This window comes from Bubalus bubalis, chromosome 23 (assembly GCF_019923935.1).
Source record: "Bubalus bubalis isolate 160015118507 breed Murrah chromosome 23, NDDB_SH_1, whole genome shotgun sequence".
In the NCBI taxonomy this organism is placed as follows: Eukaryota; Metazoa; Chordata; class Mammalia; order Artiodactyla; family Bovidae; genus Bubalus; species Bubalus bubalis.
In genome coordinates this window covers 5,851,010-5,870,798 of record NC_059179.1, presented here as the reverse complement: position 1 = coordinate 5,870,798, position 19,789 = coordinate 5,851,010, and the positions used below count along the sequence as shown (strand labels likewise).

The following is a 19,789-nucleotide window of genomic DNA, read 5'->3' as shown; positions in this document are numbered from 1 at the left end:
CCCTAAGAAACATTGACTAAAAGGTCAGGAGAAGAAAATGACAGCAAAAAAGACTGAGAAGGACTGAACAGGGAGGAAAGAGATAAAGAAGAGTGAATGGTGGCCTGGAAGCCTAGTAAAGGTAATAATCAACCAAAGGTAGTTAATGGTTCAAATAAGATGGAGATTCAGATTATCAGTGCTTTTAATAAGTGAAAGTCATTGATGATGTTGGCATACCATAAGCAGTTGATTTCAGATAAGCAGTTGATTTCTCCCCCAACAGAGAGAGAAATTTTGATTTAAGAGGTGTTTAAGAGAGGGCTTCTCTGATGGCTCAGCAGTAAAGAATCTGCCTACAATGCAGGAGATTACAGATTTGATTCCTGAGTTGGGAAGATTCCCTGGAGAAAGAGATGATGGTCAAAGAGTGGGTGGTTTGAAATGGAGGCTATAAAAGGAGTGTCAGAAGTGGCAATGGCAAAAAGTAACTCAGGTTTTCAGTGGTTGAAATAGGATGAAAAGTAAAGCCATTGGAGGAAAGGCATTCAAGGAACTGCGAGTTCAGGATATTGGAAGAATCCTCTTTGTGTATAATGAAACTGTCAAAAGGTAGGAGGATTGTTGGAGAAAGTAATAGTAACTCTGGAGCCAAACTCATTGAGACATATTTGGGATTGATCAAGGCTTCGGAGTCCCAGGAATGAAGTAAGGCAGTTAGTGACAGTCAGATGATGAAAATCAAGGCTGATTCTTAGGAAGGAAGGAGGGCCTAGAGGCAGTGATGTACACTGAGGATCCTACTCTCCCAGCAGGTAGTATGAAGGCTGACAAAAACAGAAAAAAATACAAACAAAAGCTTCTGCTTGAGGAGGCAGTAGCAGAAGTAGTGTCCTCAGGGGAGAATCAGACTTGCACTAAACAAGAAAGTTTTATCAAAGTTAACAATTGTATCTTCATTCACTCTTACTAATTTTTTTTAATGATTTCCCATAAATTTTAGGGGAAAAGTTCCAATATTTTCAATATGTTCTACACCTTATTTACTTCCATCTCCAGCCCTTTCCCTCCCTCACTCTGCCAAGCTGAGTAAATATCTGTCAGTTGTTGAGAACTGTCACGATTTCCCTTCCTTCTTGGTTCTGGCACTTGTTGTTTTCTTTGCATAAGTCATTTCTCTCCATGTCTTCCTTCTCTTTTCTGAAAGGATTTCAGATTTTATCATAAATGCATTATGACCTGATGTGAAGAGCCAACTCATTGGAAAACACTCTGATGCTCGGAAAGACTAAGAGGAGAAGGGAGAGACAGAGGATGAGATAGTTAGATGGCATCATTTACTCAATGGGCATGAATTTGAGCAAACTCTGGGAGATGGTGAAGGACAGGGAAGCCTGGTTTGCTGCAGTCCATGGGGTCGTAAAGAGTCAGACATGACTTAGTGACTGAACAACAACATATTTTGCTAGGAAGATTTCCTTGTATAAATACTGTGATTTACAAATATATCACATTATGATTATTTTGAATTGAATCTTTCTAAATATGTTTTGGATAATTTTAGAGGTATATCTTAAATTTCCATACTATCGTGTATAGAGTCCAAATAAGAAACAAATTTAACATTGCTTATGTACATATCATACAGATAACTTATATAGTTATATTCTATTTATGTTCTTACAATATTTTAATTATACTTAGTGTAGTAGCCTTATTATTCGGCCTTAACAGGAAGAGAAATGACAATATGACTTTATATAAGGTTTACAGTCTTACTTTGATTTAAAAAAATCTATGCCAGCCTTAATACTTTGCATATTAAAAGCTTTTTCCGCTTACATTGGCCTTTGTTATAAACAAGACTGTTCTGGCCTTCATATCTATCATAATCATGGTGATTGGCCTTCACTATTATCTAAGAAGAAAAATATTTGATTTATGTTGCATCTGAGTGAGTGAAAGTTGTTCAGTTGTGTCTAACTCTTTGCGACCCCATGGACGGTAGTCCATGCAATTCACCAGACCAGAATACTGGAGTGGGTAGCCTTTCCCTTCTCCAGGGGATCTTCCCAACCCAGGTCTCCCACACTGCAGGTGGATTCTTTACCAGCTGAGCCACAAGGGAAGCCCAAGAATACTGGAATGGGTAGCCTTTCCCTTCTCCAGTGGATCTTCCCAACCCAGGAGTGGAACCAGGGTCTCCAGCATTGCAGGTGGATTCTTTACCAACTGAACTATTGCATCTATTTGTTGTTTAATCTTGTCCTAATAACTAAATGAGAACAGTGGAAATTGAAGATTTAATAAAGTATAAACAGCAAAAGAAAAATTATACTGGATTCAGTCTTTATGTGACAAATATTTCCAGTAACAATGATATTTATAACTTTTACTGGCTTTATCAGAAAAAAAGTCTAAATAATCGACACTTCTAAAGTAGCAATTCCATAGGATAGATGCTTTGGTGTTGAGTATTTTGAATAAATGTCAATATCAGACTCCCCTTGGTAATAACCTACCACTGAGCTAGTGTACAGCCCAAGAAACAGAATAGAAAAGTGATTATTGACTGAAGCCAAATATATTGATCGTTTAGTCAAGGGTCGCCAATGCCATCAATGAGGAGTTTGGTAAAAGAAGGAGATCACTTCTGCTGGAACATAAACTTGCTCTAATACATTTTTTGTTTCCTTAATTACAAAAGGCCTAAAAGTAATTTAAATAGTAATGAAAGTTTCATACATTTTAATTTCTACAGCACAACTCTGTGAAGCATTTAAAAACTGTAAGTAGCTCCAGCCAACTTTATATTAAAAATGAGATCTTCAGACCAAACAGAAAACCAGTGCTTAAGACAATGCTGTCACACTCATATTCAAAAACAATATGATTAGTTTCTGAAATGTCAAAAAAATAAACCACCATAAAGCTCTAATTTTTTAATATTCTAAACTATATGTAGTAACAACTTGGATGAAAGTTAATCACATTGATGTTTTAGAAAACCTATTTCCAATATTTAAAAGTTCTAGGTATTAAAATGTTAACCCCTGGCTAGTACTGCACATACCCCCTTTTCTGAAGTTTCATCTACTCACCAGAACATCTGCTTTGCCACTTAGTCCCTTCCCATAGTTGTCAGTTGCGATGACTTGAAACTTAAAGTAAGACCGCCTCATGTTATGGAAGAGCATAGCCGTTTTGATAAGCCCTGTGTATGCTTCCACCACGAATCCTTCCTTTCCTTCTTTAATTGGTGGTATTATGAGTCTGTATGCCATGGCACTATAATTGCCAGTATCTTTATCAGTCGCCTAGGAGGGAAAAAGCACAGGTTATAAATAAACTGGAAAGAAATAACCTTTATGAAAGAGCTTATTTCTGGTTGAAAGACTGCTGTTTCTTGGGTAACAATAACACAATAAAGTCCTCCTAAAGTTATATTTTTCTAGGTACCATTGTATAGATGCATAGACTTTGTATACACAGGGTTGAACAACTGTTATGAGAAGGATAATGACTACTGAAGTGTGAATACAAGGGACAGAGACACTAACTCAGTCCCACTGATGAACCAAGTGTGTTGATTGGCATGTTTAATGGCATCAGCACTGGGCTGAGATCCAGATCGTTTAGAGATGGGACTGTGTACCTAACAATTGTCTTGTGTAGTAGGCATAGCATGTAATTGTGTTTTTGATCTATTTCCTAAAAGGAAAAAATAAATTAAAGTTATGCACTAAAATATTTCAGATGACACCAGGACAGTATTTAGAACTTCTATAAGTCTAGAGTTATATGAAGAGATCCTGATTAGTAAATGCCATATCATAAGAGAGTATTAGAATACTGATGCAGCTTCTTTTTTCATCAGCTTGTATCCTGATTAACCAGATTTGTCCCTGGTTGTAGGTACTTATGATCTACATGTTAAAGTTTCTTCACACTTAGAAATTAAAAAGAAATAGTTGCTTAGAATATATATATATAAATATATATATATTTTTAAAATAAATTTGGGCGCATACTAATATTAGCCTGGCTCTTTTGTTTCTACCTCAGGGAAATTTTTCAGACTGCCAATTTGTCACAGTGAAACATCTAAAAGAGGAATGGTGGATATGATAGTTTTAGTGATTTTATACAAGGCTATATAACTTTATTTGTGATACTAGATATGTAACATTTAAATTTTAATTATAATTATTATTATCTGATTATTCTTATTTTTAAATATTATTATTAAATATCAGATATCAAGCATTTATGACTCATTACAATGATTTTCATGTTTATAAAAATAATTTGTTTAACAAAATAAATTTTATTTAACAAAAATAAAACTCTCCAAGGAATGTATTATTCTCGCACTTATATTAGTGTTGTCCAACAGAACTTTTGACAATAACGGAAATGCTCTAAATGTCCTCTGTCCAATGCAGTAGCCACAAGCCACTGAACACTTGAAATGAGGCTAACGTGACTAAGGAAATGGAATGTGAATTTTGTATTAAATTTGAAAAGCCAAAGGCTACAAAGTAAGTGGCAAAGTTTGGCTACAAATAATTACAATAATAGTAAATAATAGAAAATGTGTGTTGAGATTCAGCACAAAATTCAAAAGTTTGAATCTCTAACTTTAAATTCTATGTATGTGCTTAACAATTTAAATGTCAGGATAAGTCTGCTAGACAAGGTAACCTGAAGTGAAAAAATCCAGATACTTTCCTTTGGGATAAAATATTTCTTGAAATTCAAGTTAAAATCTCAGTTTTAGAATAGGACAAGCTCTAACTACCAGTTCATCTTTTTAAATGCCCTGTATGTTTGACATAATGACAGAGTTTCATTTCTGTATTAGAGGAATAGGAATTAGATTCCAATATAGGTCACATTATCACTATACAAAGAAAAAAAAGAAAGAAAAAATAGTTATCAAAGTGTTTATTTTAAAGCTTTAAACCCAAGTTTTTATTCATTTAACAAAGTATAGAGTAAGAAATAAAAAGCACATTCCCAGTTAAAATTAAAACTAGTTTGGATTAAGTAATCAAAGATATTTCTTTCATATACTAGGAGCAAATTTAAGATATACTGAATCACTCAAAAATATGGTTGAATATTATTCTTTCATTTATGACTAACATGAGTATTTTCTTTGAGATAAACTTTTTACCATTAATGAAACTTTACCGAGGTATAAGAAACTGGCACAAAACATGTACAAATCATAAATATACAGTTCAATAAAAAATTGCAGACTATATGCATCCAATGAGCCAGCACCTATATCAAAAAATAAAACATTACCAGGATCCCAGAATGTTCATCATATCCTTCCAGCCATACTCTGTTCCCCAGAGAAACCACTACCCTGATTATCAACATCATTGATCAGTTATACTTATTTTTAAATTTTATATTAATGGGATCATAATTTATGGTTGATTTTTTGTCTAACTTCTACTCAGCTTTTTATTGTAAGATTCCAAACCTTAATATTTTAAAAAAACTTTGTAACACAGTAGAAAAGAACAGAAAAGGCAGTTACAACAAAATCATTTTGATTGCTTTGATTGCTTTGTATATTAAGCTTCTTTGCACTGTTCTTACTGATTACTTCCGATTTCAATAAACATGTAATTTTGGTTTTCTGTATTGCTAATTTACTAAATTACTATAGTGGCATATTTTGCCTTAACAGATTAAGGTGTTTTTAAACATAACTTTCCTGAAACAAATAATCATTTAATGCAAAAGTTTGGGTAACTCAGCAGTATCTTTTAAGCATAACTTTCCCTCATACATTAGAAGCAAATTACCGAAAGTGAGATACAGAATTAAAAAAAAAAAAAAAATCATGTTTACTGGACTATTTTTTTTTTAATTTTATTTTATTGAATTATACTTGATTTATAATGTTACAATGTTAGTTTCAGTTGTATAGCAAAGTGATTCAGTTTTATAGAAATATATATTCTTTTTCATTATGGATTATTAGAAGACATTGAATATAGTTCCCTGTGCTATACAGTGGGACCTTGTTGTTTGTTTTATATAGAGTAGTTTGTATATGCTAATCCCAAACTTCTAATTTACCCCTCTCTCACCCCCTTTCCTCTTTGGTATTTGTTTGGTTTATTTTGTAAGTCTGTTTTTATGGACTATTTTTTTTTTAATTGAATGAAAGATTTTTTAAATTCTACAAAAGTTTCACACAGATTATTTTCTATAATCCCATCAGTTCAGTTCATTTCAGTTCAGTTGCTCAGTCATGTCTGACTCTGTGACCCCATGGACTACAACACACCAGGCTTCCCTGTCCGTCATCAACTCCCAGAGTTTGTTCAAACTCATGTCCATTGAGTCAGTAATGCCATCCAACCATCTCATCCTCTGTCGTCCCCTTCTCCTTCTGCCTTCAGTCTTTCCCAGCATCAGGGTCTTTTCCAATGAGTCAGTTCTTCACATCCAGTGGCCAAAGTATTGGAGTTTCAGCTTTAGTATCGGTTCTTCCAATGAATATTCAGGACTGATTTCCTTTAGGGTTGACAGGTTTGATCTCCTTGCAGTCCAAGGGATTCTCAAGAGTCTTCTCCAACATCACAGGTCAAGATCATCAATTCTTCAGTGCTCCGCTTTCTTTGTAGTCCAACTCTCACATCCATACCTGACTACTGGAAAAACCAAAGCTCTGACTAGATGGACCTTTGTTGGCAAAGTAATGTCTCTGCTTTTTAATATGCTATCTAGTCAAATTGATCACATGGACCACAGCCTTATTTAACTCAATGAAACTATGAGCCATGCCATATAGGGCCACCTGAGATGGTCAGGTCATGGTGGAGAGTTCTAACAAAACATGGTCCACTGGAGAAGGAAATGGAAAACCACTTCAATATTTTTGCCTTGAGAAGCTCATGAACAGTATGAAAAGGCAAAAAAAAAAAAAAAAAAGAGAGAGAGATAGATAATTCCATAGTGACCCACTTTTTTTCCTTCTACTCCTACATTGGCCTTCTCTCCTTCCCCCTCCCCACTGGTAACCACTGGATTCTTCTCTATATCTGTGAGTCTGCTTCTTTGGTATTTTTAGTTTTTTTCAACTATATAAAACTACTGTCATATATATGCTATTTGTAATGGCTCCACTTTAAATTTCTGATTTTTTTAATAGATTTGCTCCTCTTTGGAATCTGAAAAGATCTCATTTCAGAATACAGCTATGAGGATAGTTGCCAGGATCATTAGCATTCTTTCAAATCTCTCACCTCTCTCTCACAATCAGTTGAAACTAGCAAGTTAAAATGTGAATAATAAAAATTCCATAGGTACACTCAGTCAGTCAGTCAGTTCAGTTGCTCAGTCGTGTCCTACTCTTTGCAACCCCATGAATCACAGCACACCAGCCTCCCTGTCCATCACCAACTTCCGGAGTTCACTCAGACTCAACGTCCATCGCGTCAGTGATGCCATCCAGCCATCTCATCCTCTGACTACTTATGACCATTTTAAAGGATTTTCAATTTTAACTTTGTCTATTTAATTTTCAACAAACACATGGTTTTAGACCAAAACTTATATAAGGTTGACCCTTGCACAACATGGATTTGAACTACAGAGGGTTCTGTTAGCGCCAGTGATTGAGGTGGGGTCAGACTTAAAATTAGCAACCAGTAAAGTGGCTGAGTTTATTTTTCTGGGCTCCAAAATCACTGCAGATGGTGACTGCAGCCATGAAATCAAAAGACACATACTCCTTGGAAGAAAAGTTACGACCAACCTAGACAGCATAAAAAGCAGAGACATTACTTTGTCAACAAAGATCCATCTAGTCAAGGCTATGGTTTTTCCAGTGGTCGTGTATGAATGTGAGAGTTGGACTATAAAGAAAACTGAGCACCAAAGAATTGATGCTTTTGAACTGTGGTGTTGGAGAAGACTCTTAAGAGTCCCTTGGACTGCAAGGAGATCCAAACAGTCCATGCTAAAGGAGATCAGCCCTGGGTGTTCATCAAAGGGATTGATGTTGAAGCTGAAATTCCAATACTTTGGCCACCTGATGCGAAGAGCTGATTCATTTGAAAACACCCTGCTGCTGGGAAAGATTGAGGGCAGGAGGAGAAGGGGACGACAGAGGATGAGATGGTTGGATGGCATCACCGACTCAGTGGACATTGGTTTGGGTGGACTCCAGGAATTGGTGACGGGCAGGGAGGCCACAAAGAATCGGACACAATGAAGGGACTGAACTGAACTGAACTGAAAATGCTCTTTAAAACACAAGGTCTATTTATGTTACTTATATGCTGCTGCTGCTACTACTGCTAAGTCACTTCAGTCGTGTCTGACTCTGTGCGACCCCATAGATGGCAGCCCACCAGGCTCCCCCGTCCCTGGGATTCTCCAGGCAAGAACACTGGAGTGGGTTGCCATGGCCTTCTCCAATGCATGAAAGTGAAAAGTGAAAGTGAAGGTGCTCAGTCATGTCCGACTCTGAGCGACCCCATGGACTGTAGCCTACCAGGCTCTTCTGTCCATGGAATTTCCCAGGCAAGAGTACTGGAGTGGGGTGCCATTGCCTTCTCTCTTGTTACTTATATAATGTTATGTTATTGCTGCTTTGGTGAGCTAACATTTATTGACCAACTGGACATGGAACAACAGATTGGTTCCAAATAGGAAAAGGAGTACGTCAAGGCTGTATATTGTCACCCTGTTTATTTAACTTATATGCAGAGTACATCATGAGAAACGCTGGACTGGAAGAAACACAAGCTGGAATCAAGATTGCGGGGAGAAATATCAATAACCTCAGATATGCAGATGACACCACCCTTATGGCAGAAAGTGAAGAGGAACTCAAAAGCCTCTTGATGAAAGTGAAAGTGGAGAAAGAAAAAGTTGGCTTAAAGCTCAACATTCAGAAAACAAAGATCATGGCATCTGGTCTCATCACTTCATGGGAAATAGATGGGGAAACAGTGGAAACAGTGTCAGACTTTATTTTTCTGGGCTCCAAAATCACTGCAGATGGTGACTGCAGCCATGAAATTAAAAGACACTTACTCCTTAGAAGGAAAGTTATGACCACCCCAGATAGCATATTCAAAAGCAGAGACATTACTTTGCCAACAAAGGTTCATCTAGTCAAGGCTATGGTTTTTCCTGTGGTTATGTATAGATGTGAGAGTTGGACTGTGAAGAAGGCTGAGCGCTGAAGAATTGATGCTTTTGAACTGTGGTGTTGGAGAAGACTCTTGAGAGTCCCTTGGACTGCAAGGAGATCCAACCAGAATGGACTGCAACCATTTTGAAGAAGATGAGCCTTGGGATTTCTTTGGAAGGAATGATGCTAAAGCTGAAACTCCAGTATTTTGGCCACCTCATGCGAAGAATTGACTCATTGGAAAAGACTCTGATGCTGGGAGGGATTGGGGGCAGGAGGAGAAGGGGACGACAGAGGATGAGATGGCTGGATGGCATCACTGACTCGATGGACGTGAGTCTGAGTGAACTCCAGGAGTTGGTGATGGACAGGGAGCCTGGTGTTCTGCGATTCATGAGGTCGCAAAGAGTCGGACATGACTGAGAGACTGATCTGATCTGATCTGATGATTGTGTAGGGCTGTGTAAATACTTTTCATACATAATTTCATGTCATCTTTTCTACTGAGCAAGTTTTATTGCTATTAATTTATAGGTGCAGAGATGGAGGCTCAGAGAAATCAGTGATTGGCTAACAATCATAAAGATGTGTGCTAGTTGCTCAGTCTTCTCCAACTCTTTGAGATCTTATAGACTGTAGCCCACCAGGCTCCTCCATCCATGGTATTTTCCAGGTAAGAATGCTGGAGTGTGTTGCCATTTCCTTATCCAGGGGATCTTCCTGACCCAGGGTTAGAACCCAGGTATCTCACATTGCAGGCAGAATCTACTGTCTGAGCCACCAGGGAAGCCCTCATGTCATAAAGATAGTTGATAGCAAAGTTGGGTAGATATTACACTAAAACCTATATTACAATCACTGCATTCAATGTGTCAGACTAAGTATCAGAATTAACATTCCAGTGAAAACAACAATGAAAGCTAGATAATAAGGAAAGGAGTATGTCAAGGCTGTATATTGTCACCCTGCTTATTTAACTTATATGCAGAGTACATCATGAGAAACTCTGGGCTGGATGAAGCACAGGCTGAAATCAAGATTGCTGGGAGAAATATCAATAATCTCAGATATGCAGGTGACACCACCCTTATGGCAGAAAGTGAAGAGGAACTAAAGAGCCTCTTGTTGAAAGTGAAAGAGGAGAGTGAAAAAGTTGGCTTAAAACTCAACATTCAGAAAACAAAGATCATGGCATCTGGTCTCATCACTTCATGGCAAATATATGGGGAAACAGTGGAAATAGTGACAGACTATTTTTTTTGGGCTCCAAAATCACTGCAGATGGTGACTGCAGCCATAAAATTAAAAGACATTTGCTCTTTGGAAGAAAAGCTATGACCAACTTCAACAGATATTCAAAAGCAAAGACATTACTTTGCCAACAAAGGTCCATCTAGTCAAGGCTATGGTTTTTCAAGTAGTCATGTATGGATGTGAGAGCTGGACGATAAAGAAAGTTGAGCACTAAAGAACCAATGCCTTTGAACTGTGGTGTTGGAGAAGACTCTTGAGAATCCCTTGGACTGCAAGGAGATCAAACCAGGCAACCCTAAAGGAAATCAGTCCTGAATATTCATTGGAAGAACTGATGCTGAAGCTGAAACTTCAATACTTTGGCCACCTGATGTGAAGAACTGACTCATTGGAAAAGACCCTGATGCTGGGAAAGATTGAAGGCAGGAGGAGAAAGGGATGACAGAGGATGAGATGGCTGGATGGCATCATTGACTCAATGAACATGAGTTTGCATAAACTCTGGGAGTCCGTGATGGACAGGGAGGCCTGGTGTGCTGCAGTCCATGGGGTTGTGAAGAATCGAACACGACCGAATGACTGAACTGACTGACTGAACTGAAAGATCTTAATAATTTTTCATAAACATATCAAGGAGATGGGAAGAAAATAAGTATAAAGGTCAAAAACTAAATGAAAACAAGAATCTAGACAGTTTAGTACTGATAGTAAGTTCACTTACAGGGTTTCTGTTGATCCAAGAAAACTTAAAATTTAATTTATGAGGTCTTGAGTGGCTCAGAGAATAGGAGGCAAGATCAAGGCCCACTCATAGATGTGAGTCTAATAAGACTCCACTCTGAAGAATGCTAAGTTCTCATTTTATTTTATTTTATTTTTTTATATACTCAGGAGTGGACTGGCTGGATCTTTTTTTTTTCTTTCTTAATATACATATTTTATTTTTTTTTAATTTAATTTTATTTTTAAACTTTACAATATTGTATTAGTTTTGCCATATATCAAAATGAATCCGCCACAGGTATACATGTGTTCCCCATCCTGAACCCTCCTCCCTCCTCCCTCCCCATACCATCCCTCTGGGTCGTCCCAGTGCACCAGCCCCAAGCATCCAGTATCATGCATCGAACCTGGACTGGCAACTCATTTCATACATGATATTTTACATGTTTCAATGCCATTCTCCCAAATCTTCCCACCCTCTCCCTCTCCCACTGAGTCCATAAGACTGTTCTATACATCAGTGTCTCTTTTGCTGTCTCGTATACAGGGTTATTGTTACCATCTTTCTAAATTCCATATATATGCGTTAGTATACTGTAATGGTGTTTTTCTTTCTGGCTTACTTCACTCTGTATAATAGGCTCCAGTTTCATCCACCTCATTAGAACTGATTCAAATGTATTCTTTTTAATGGCTGAGTAATACTCCATTGTGTATATGTACCACAGCTTTCTTATCCATTCGTCTGCTGATGGGCATTTTAAAGGTGAATGAGAAATTTATCTCCCCTTTCCAGCCACCACTGCCACTGCCACCCAAAACTAAAAAGAAAACTGCCTGCTTAAACCTTGATGTTTAATGCAGTGGAGAAAAAACAGAAAGCAAAGAAACCCAAACTTTATTGAGACTCAGTCTATAACCAACACAAGCCTTCATTAGCATTTACAACCTTTACTCACACACCACGATTTCCTCAACTCAAGGATAAATCATAATGTTATCAATTTGTAAATTCAGTGGTCCTGAACTCTACCTGAATAAACCGAAGAACCACAACTGAGAATTTAATTTTTAATGATAACAGTTTAGTTTTCTCACAGAAGCAAACACTTTTTCAAAAAAGTTATCTACAGTCTATGCCTCAAGTAATTCTAACAAATAAACTCCAAGAAAGATGAAAAGTCAGATTGGTCTCAAAATGAACAGGAAACCAAGTATCATGAAAAGAGAGTCCATTGAGATAGAAAATCAAAGTCATACCCACAAAGGCTTTAGATATCTGAATTAGGAAAACAGTATAATGTAAATGTTCAATATGTTTCATTAAATAATAGATATTTTTAAAAATATAAATAAAATTGGATTAGTTGAACATAGGTAAAATGTATCTTCTCGAAGAAAAAAATAATAACTGAAATAAACAACTCATAGATGAAGTTGTTAGAAGCTTATGCATATGGCACAAGAGTATTAGTGTACTGAATGACAGAGCAAAAATTAGATTTCACATATTCTAGAGGATTAAGAACCAGATTGGAAGGAAATACTTTGCCTAAGATATTGTTAGTGAACTCAAGTATAAATAGAGTAAAATAGCCAAGAGTTATTTTTTTAATAAATAAATTATTAGGAATATAAACTGCATTGTTTCCATAAAAACTGGAAAACATTCATAGAAATAGTCTATGAAAGGGAAAAAAAATAAAAATTATAAATCTACTCCATCATTTTTTTAGATTGTAATAAGGGGGATATAACAAATTTGGCTAAACTAACATCTAAAAGTTAAATCTGATCTATTGTGAAAATTCTAAATGAATCAAATTTACTAAAGAATCAATGCCATTTTATTTATTCCATCAGCTCCTTTATAATAAAAAACTTATATTGGATTCCTGACACAGCCATTATTATCTGGAAGAGGTGACACTGGAAGATTTGATTCACTGACTTTCGTGAGTTTCTCTTTATGGGCAAAATCAGGAAAGTTATGTCTACAGCTGTTTTTAAAAATGAAAGTCAGAAATGAATATTATAATTATACTTGCTGTAATTATATTTTTAAATGAAAACTAGGACACAGAAAACCACTTAGGCATTTCTAAGACCTCATCTGGAAACTTTAATGCACACAGGTGGCCAACATTAAGAGAAAATCACCAAATAATTGCTTCTATCATACAGGGGAGTAGGTGAGTACATTAATTTTCTCACAGCCTACATAACTGTTCCCCTCTGTTGACTAAATGAATACTATGGATGCAGAAATATTAGTAGAATAATTAGTGATGTCCAGAGAACTTCCAAAGCCCGTTAAAGTCCAATGATGCTAACTTTAATTTTTGCTTCTCAATTAGACCCCATTTTAACATTTAACATTGAAGGCTTACTCTCCCTGAAATTAGAGTGTAAATATTTTAGATTGTCAGGGTAAAAATACTCAAATCTCACATTAACACCAATGAATGTCAGCATGTCAAGCTGTGTTTGCAAGGAACAAAAAGAACAGAGCTTTGACTTAGACTAGTTGAACTTGGCTTTTGTATTTTTAGGAACTATAAAGAAACCTTCACTTCAAAGCCCTTAAAGGCTATATGCCCAACATATACTAAATATAAACAAGGAAAGTGTCAGATAGATTGATCTATTTAGAAGGCTATTTAAGACTTCTGTAAAAACAACAGCAAAAAAGAGATGAAAATTTTTTTTAAGATTTTAAATAAGAAAGCTTAATATTTGATTTTTTATAAGAATGTCAAAAAAGTACTACAGTCCAATAGAAATAATTCTTAATTTCAATAAGGACATTGATCCTTTAAGTATAAGGTAATTCACATGTATACCTGTGGCGGATTCATTTTGATATTTGGCAAATCTAATACAGTTATGTTAAGTTTAAAAATAAAAAAAAAAAAATAATGCTGGAGAGGGTGTGGAGAAAAGGGAACCCTCTTACACTGTTGGTGGGAATGCAAACTGGTACAGCCACTATGGAGAACAGTGTAGAGATTCCTTTAAAAACTGGAAATAGGACTGCCATATGATCCAGCAATCCCACTGCTGGGCACACACCCTGAGGAAACCATAATCTAAAGACACACATGTACCCCAGTGTACATTGCAGCAATATTTACTGTAGCTAGGACATGGATGCAACCTAGATGTTCATCAGCAGACAAATGGATAAGGAAGTTGTGGTACATATACATGATGGAATACTACTCAGCTATAAAATGGAATGCATTTGAGTCAGTTCTAATGAGGTAGATAAAACTGAAGCCTATTATACAGAGTGAAATAAGTCACAAAGAGAAACACAAATACTATTAACACATATACATGGAATTTTGAAAGGTGGTAACGATGATCCTAAATCCAGGGTAGCAAAAGAGACACAGGTGTATAAAACAGATTTATGGACTCTGTGGGAGAGGGTGAGGGTGGGATGATTCGACAGAAGAGCATTGAAACATGTATATTACCATATGTAAAATAGATGACCAGTGCAAGTCTGATGTATGAAGCAGGGCACCCAAGGCTGATGCTCTGGGACAACTCAGAGGGATGGGGTGGGGAGGGAGGTGAGAGGGGTTCAGGATGGGGTGACACTGTGTATCCGTGGCTGATACATGTTGATGTATGGTAAAAGCCATTACAGTATTATAAAGCAATTGTCCTCCAATTAAAATAAATTAATTAATTTTTTAAAGTCAAAAAAAAAAAAAAGTATAAGGTAATTCAGAGACAGTCTAATGAGTAAATCACAACTCAGTGTAGAAACAACTGTCTAAAAATGGTTTGTCATATCATGCAACACAGTATTACAGAATTTTCAGGGTTTATTATTATTATATCTAGCAATTGCCAAAATTTTCACCTAAGTTAAAGAGTGGTACCAAATAACACACAATAATATCTATTTGAAAAATTAAATAAAGAAACTGAAGATTAGCAAACTATTCCTTTTATATTTTTTTAAAGTTATACACTGAAACATTCTGTATTACAGGAAGCATGAGAGTACAAAATAAGAATGTCTTGCATTTACGTAATAATTGAAGCATTTTTTTTTCCGTTTTAGTTCCATTGCCTTGTAAAATATTTTGGAAAATAATTATTATCTCAAAATAACTTGTTCTTTTCCTCATCATTGGTAATATAATGTGATCATATATTCTTCAATGATGCTTTGAAATGAACTCTGAAATCATTTTTTCTAACTTCTCATTCATTTGGAAAAGAAAGAAATTGCAGTCTACTCAATAGACATAGTATCAAAAGAAAATACAGGCACAATTTGAGCCCTCTATTTAAGAAAGGAAACTAACTCTTAAAGTTGATTTTGGATTAAAAAAAAATGTGGATTTTTCCAGAAAACTAATATATTAAAATTTTAAGAAATTTGTACTTTTGTAAGAATTTTTTTTTAAATTTTATTTTATTTAACTTTACAATATTGTATTGGTTTTGCTATATATCAAAATGAATCTGCCACAGGTATACATGTGTTCCCCCTCCTGATCTTGCAAATCCTAAATCCTTCAGTATTCAAAGGAAATTTAATGACATATGCATTACCTCAAGCTTTCTGGTTCTTCCTTAATTACATTACATTCAATCAATTTATTTATTTTTATTTTTTAATTTTATTTATTTTTAAACTTTACATAACTGTATTAGTTTTGCCAACATTCAATCAATTTAAACCAAATTTAGTATCTTCTCAGCTCTCACCCTCTAGTCCTTCCTCTGGCTACCATACTTGTTCCTCCTCTGTCTTCTGTTTGCATGGTAAGGGTATTAGCTCATATGGATTGACTGAGCTAAAAACCTCAGTAGGGTCTTCAACTGTCTCATCTCACCCCTTTCCTTTCTACTCCCAGTCCATCATCAAGCCTAATGAGTTCTACTCTGAAATATTTCTCACTTCAGTGACTATCCATCAAGCTGACATTGCCCAATTTCAGGCTCTCCTGTTTCATTTTTAAATTCAACAATAGCTTAAAAATGAATGATAGCTTCTGCCTCCTAGAAGATGAAATTTAAGACACGTCCATGAAATATTCCCAGTCTAATCCTAGTTTAACATTCCATTTTCTTGCTCTATATTTACTCTGCTTATATTTCTCCAAAATCAACCACATTACCTACTTTTTTTTTTTCCTTCTGAACAATTTATGTTCTTTCATGATTCCAGTCATTTGCACACATAGCTTCTTATCACTTAAAATGTTTCATGTCTGCTAGGCCATATTCACTCCTGAACTACACTGTTGCACATGTGTGTGGGCATGTACACACACATATTGAATATATGGTACTAAAACAGCTTGCTGCTGCTAAGTCACTTCAGTCGTGTCCGACTCTGTGCTAACCCATAGATGGCAGCCCCCCAGGCTCCCCAGTCCCTGGGATTCTCCAGGCAAGAACACCGGAGTGGGTTGCCATTTCCTTCTCCAATGCATGAAAGTGAAAAGTGAAAGTGAAGTTGCTCAGTCGTGTCCGACTCTCAGCGATCCCATGGACTGCAGCCTACCAGGCTCCTCCGTCCATGGGATTTTCCAGGCAAGAGTACTGGAGTGGGGTGCCATTGCCTTCTCTGCTAAAACAGCTTACAAGACTGCTTTTCTGAAGGGTATCCCCTAGGGAGTGCTGCATGTTTTCAGTAGTATATTTTATATATTTTTAGTACACTTTTTACCTTGGCATATTCTAATATTTAATTATGTCTTCATTACACATAAACTTTGTTTCCATTTATATCTTTTATTATGGAATAATGTCCAGTTAATGGTCTAATAATATTTGGCTGAAATATCAGTATAATATCAGAGATTAATATTTAGAAGTGATGGATATGCTTGGGTCTACCACTTAATGGCCATATGAACGCGGGCAAACAATTCTCTAGAGCTTAGTTCCTCATTATAAATAGTAAAATAGGACATGCTGAATAGGGTGGCTGTGAATATTCACCGAGGCAAAAAATGCATGCCTGGTACGAACAATTGAGTTTAGTCTATTCTTGCCATCTTTGCTATGAATACTCTGGAGCTTTCCAGCCTATCTCTTCTGTTTCTTATTACCTCTTGTACATTGACAAACACATTACTTTCTATCTTTTGTACTTGGCTATATATTCACTGGGAGCAGGGCTATTTTCTAATTCATCTTTGTATTTCATAATCCCCATTGGCCAATGCCACTACTTTAAAAATTTAAATTTAAAATATATTTTTACTCAATCCCTTTGAACATAATTTTTAAAGGTGTTTTTGTTTTCATCATTAGATGACTTAACACAGTATGTCCTTAATTTGTGAATGTTTTGGACCCCTTGTTCCACAAAAAGATTTGAGTATCTTTTTGTTTAAACATCATGACATATATTTTTACAATATTAAGGCAGAATTAATGTTAAAAGTTACATAACAGCACTTTTCATTAATGCAAAAAGGTTTAGTATATGAATAATGTATAAGAAGCCTACTTGTCCTTCAATTACTAACTCTAATATAAAGTCAGGGGATAGCCAAGCATTTGAAAATTAAACCAGAATGTTTAACTCTATTCATTCTATTTGGCAATGTTTTATTGACTAATAAGAAATTAACAAGCACAAACTAAAAGCTTTACTACGAAAAGAAAAACCTTTATTGTCACTTTACAGGAAAAAAACGTATGTCAAGGGAAATATAATTCAATTTATAAACCTTTTACCTTGGAAAATAAATTGAGAACTTTCAAAAATATATTGAATTTAAAGTGCTGTGATAAAACTAATGGACACCAAAAGAAAAGTTCTTGAATTGTTAAAGGGACACTAAAGTAAAGAAGAGTGTATTTACAGATTGCAATGGTGCTATTTGCACATGGCACGACAATAACACCTGTCTCCTTGAATATATATGTTGAAATATTTTAACATGAAAGCACATTCAACAAAAGAAGTTGGTCTCTGAAATTTTCTTCATTTAATGCTTTTGGTAATGTTTTAGAACTCTTTCTCTCCACACACACACATATATACACAGGTACATATATATGTATATTTTTCTATTTCATAAAATGATGAATTTTATGTCCATATTCCCATCTAACAAGTTTGCTAAGAAAAAAAAAAAAACAAGTGTAAAACCAAACTAAAATTTCTATAAAATAGTCTTTGTTGAACGAAATTCTAAAGTGAACTGACCCCAAAACGACATGTTATAAAACATAGTGGCCAACAGTAAAATTTCATCTAGAGATTATACAGCAAAAGGTCAGTATTCCCAAAGCTTGTTTTTGTAACAGCTTTATTCTTTGAGAAACATGAATAGGATGGTGTAAATTTATCAACATAATTTTACAAAATTATTAAAGTATCTTTATTTTCACTTCCTTTATAAAATTTCCTAAGTCATTTCTGTCTAATTATTCTTAGTCTGTGTTGTCTATAAATGTAAAAAGTAATAAATGGCCAATAATAATTTATAATGTGCCTAATATATAAAATATTTTATTACTTCTTGCTTATTAGAGAAATACCAGAAATGCAAATTAATAAAGGAATATTAAAAACTCTACAATGTCATCCATTTATTGTTATTATTAATATCTTTATATATGTCCTTTTGGGCTTCCGTGGTGTCTCAGAAGGTAAAGAATGTGCCTGCAATATGGGAGACCTGGGTTCGATCCCTGAGTTGGGAAGATCCCCTTGGAGCAGGGCATGGCAACCCACTCCAGTGTTCTTGCCTGGAGAATCCTCAGGGACAGAGAAGTCTAGTGGGCTTCTAGACACAAGACAAAAAGTCTAGTCTTGTGTCCATGGGGTCACAAAGAGTCAGATGTGACTAAGCACAGCACATATGTCCTTATATATTTACAATATATACACAAAGTATATATATATTTATATACACACACATACACATATATACCAAATGTATATACACACACATATATACATGTATGTAGACTGTACATACAGTGTATATAGAACGTATACATACAATGTATATAAGATGTGTGTGTGTGTATATATATATATGCACATATATACAGAATGTATATATACACTTTCTGTAACCAAGGGCATGCCATCTTTGTGACTTTATATCCTAGTGTTCTCAGTCATTAATCAGACATTCAGAATTTTCTTTATTTCAAACAAAAGAGTATATCCAGATAAGCATAACATTAAGAGTAGGATAAAAGTTATGATAATCAAGTAAAATTATTAACAAACAGAAAAAAATCTATAAATTGTTTTAAAACAATTTATATGTTCTATATACAGTGTATGTACAGTCTACATACATGTATATATGTGTGTGTATATACACCTCAGAGAGCATCAGAGTTAAAGTTTGAAAGACATTGAAAGTGAAAGTGTTATTCCCTTAGTCATGTTTGACTCTTTGTGAGCCCATGGCCAGTAGCCCACAAGGCTCCTCTGTTCATGGAATTCTCCAGGCAACAATACTGGAGTGCATAACCGTTCCCTTCTCCAGAGGATCTTCCCTCTGGAATTGAACTCAGGTCTCCTGCATTGCAGGCAGATTCTTACTGATTGAGCCACCAACAAAAACTAGATAGCATTTATTCATAGTAAAATTGTTAGCTTTGTTTGTGTGGCCCTACATTTGTTTTAGCCAAAAAATAGCACTGGCTAAC

At 35.5% G+C, this 19,789-nt stretch overlaps 1 protein-coding gene across 1 annotated transcript in view; it reads right to left on the bottom strand.

Annotated features, from left to right (window-relative positions):
• PCDH15 (protocadherin related 15) overlaps positions 1–19,789 on the bottom strand; it is a 1,798,632-nt gene that overhangs the window by 73,862 nt on the left and 1,704,981 nt on the right. Inside the window, exon 30 of the mRNA XM_045164127.1 lies at positions 3,081–3,296. Within this exon, the coding sequence (XP_045020062.1) occupies positions 3,081–3,296 (216 nt within the window). The remainder of the gene's footprint in view (positions 1–3,080; positions 3,297–19,789) is intronic.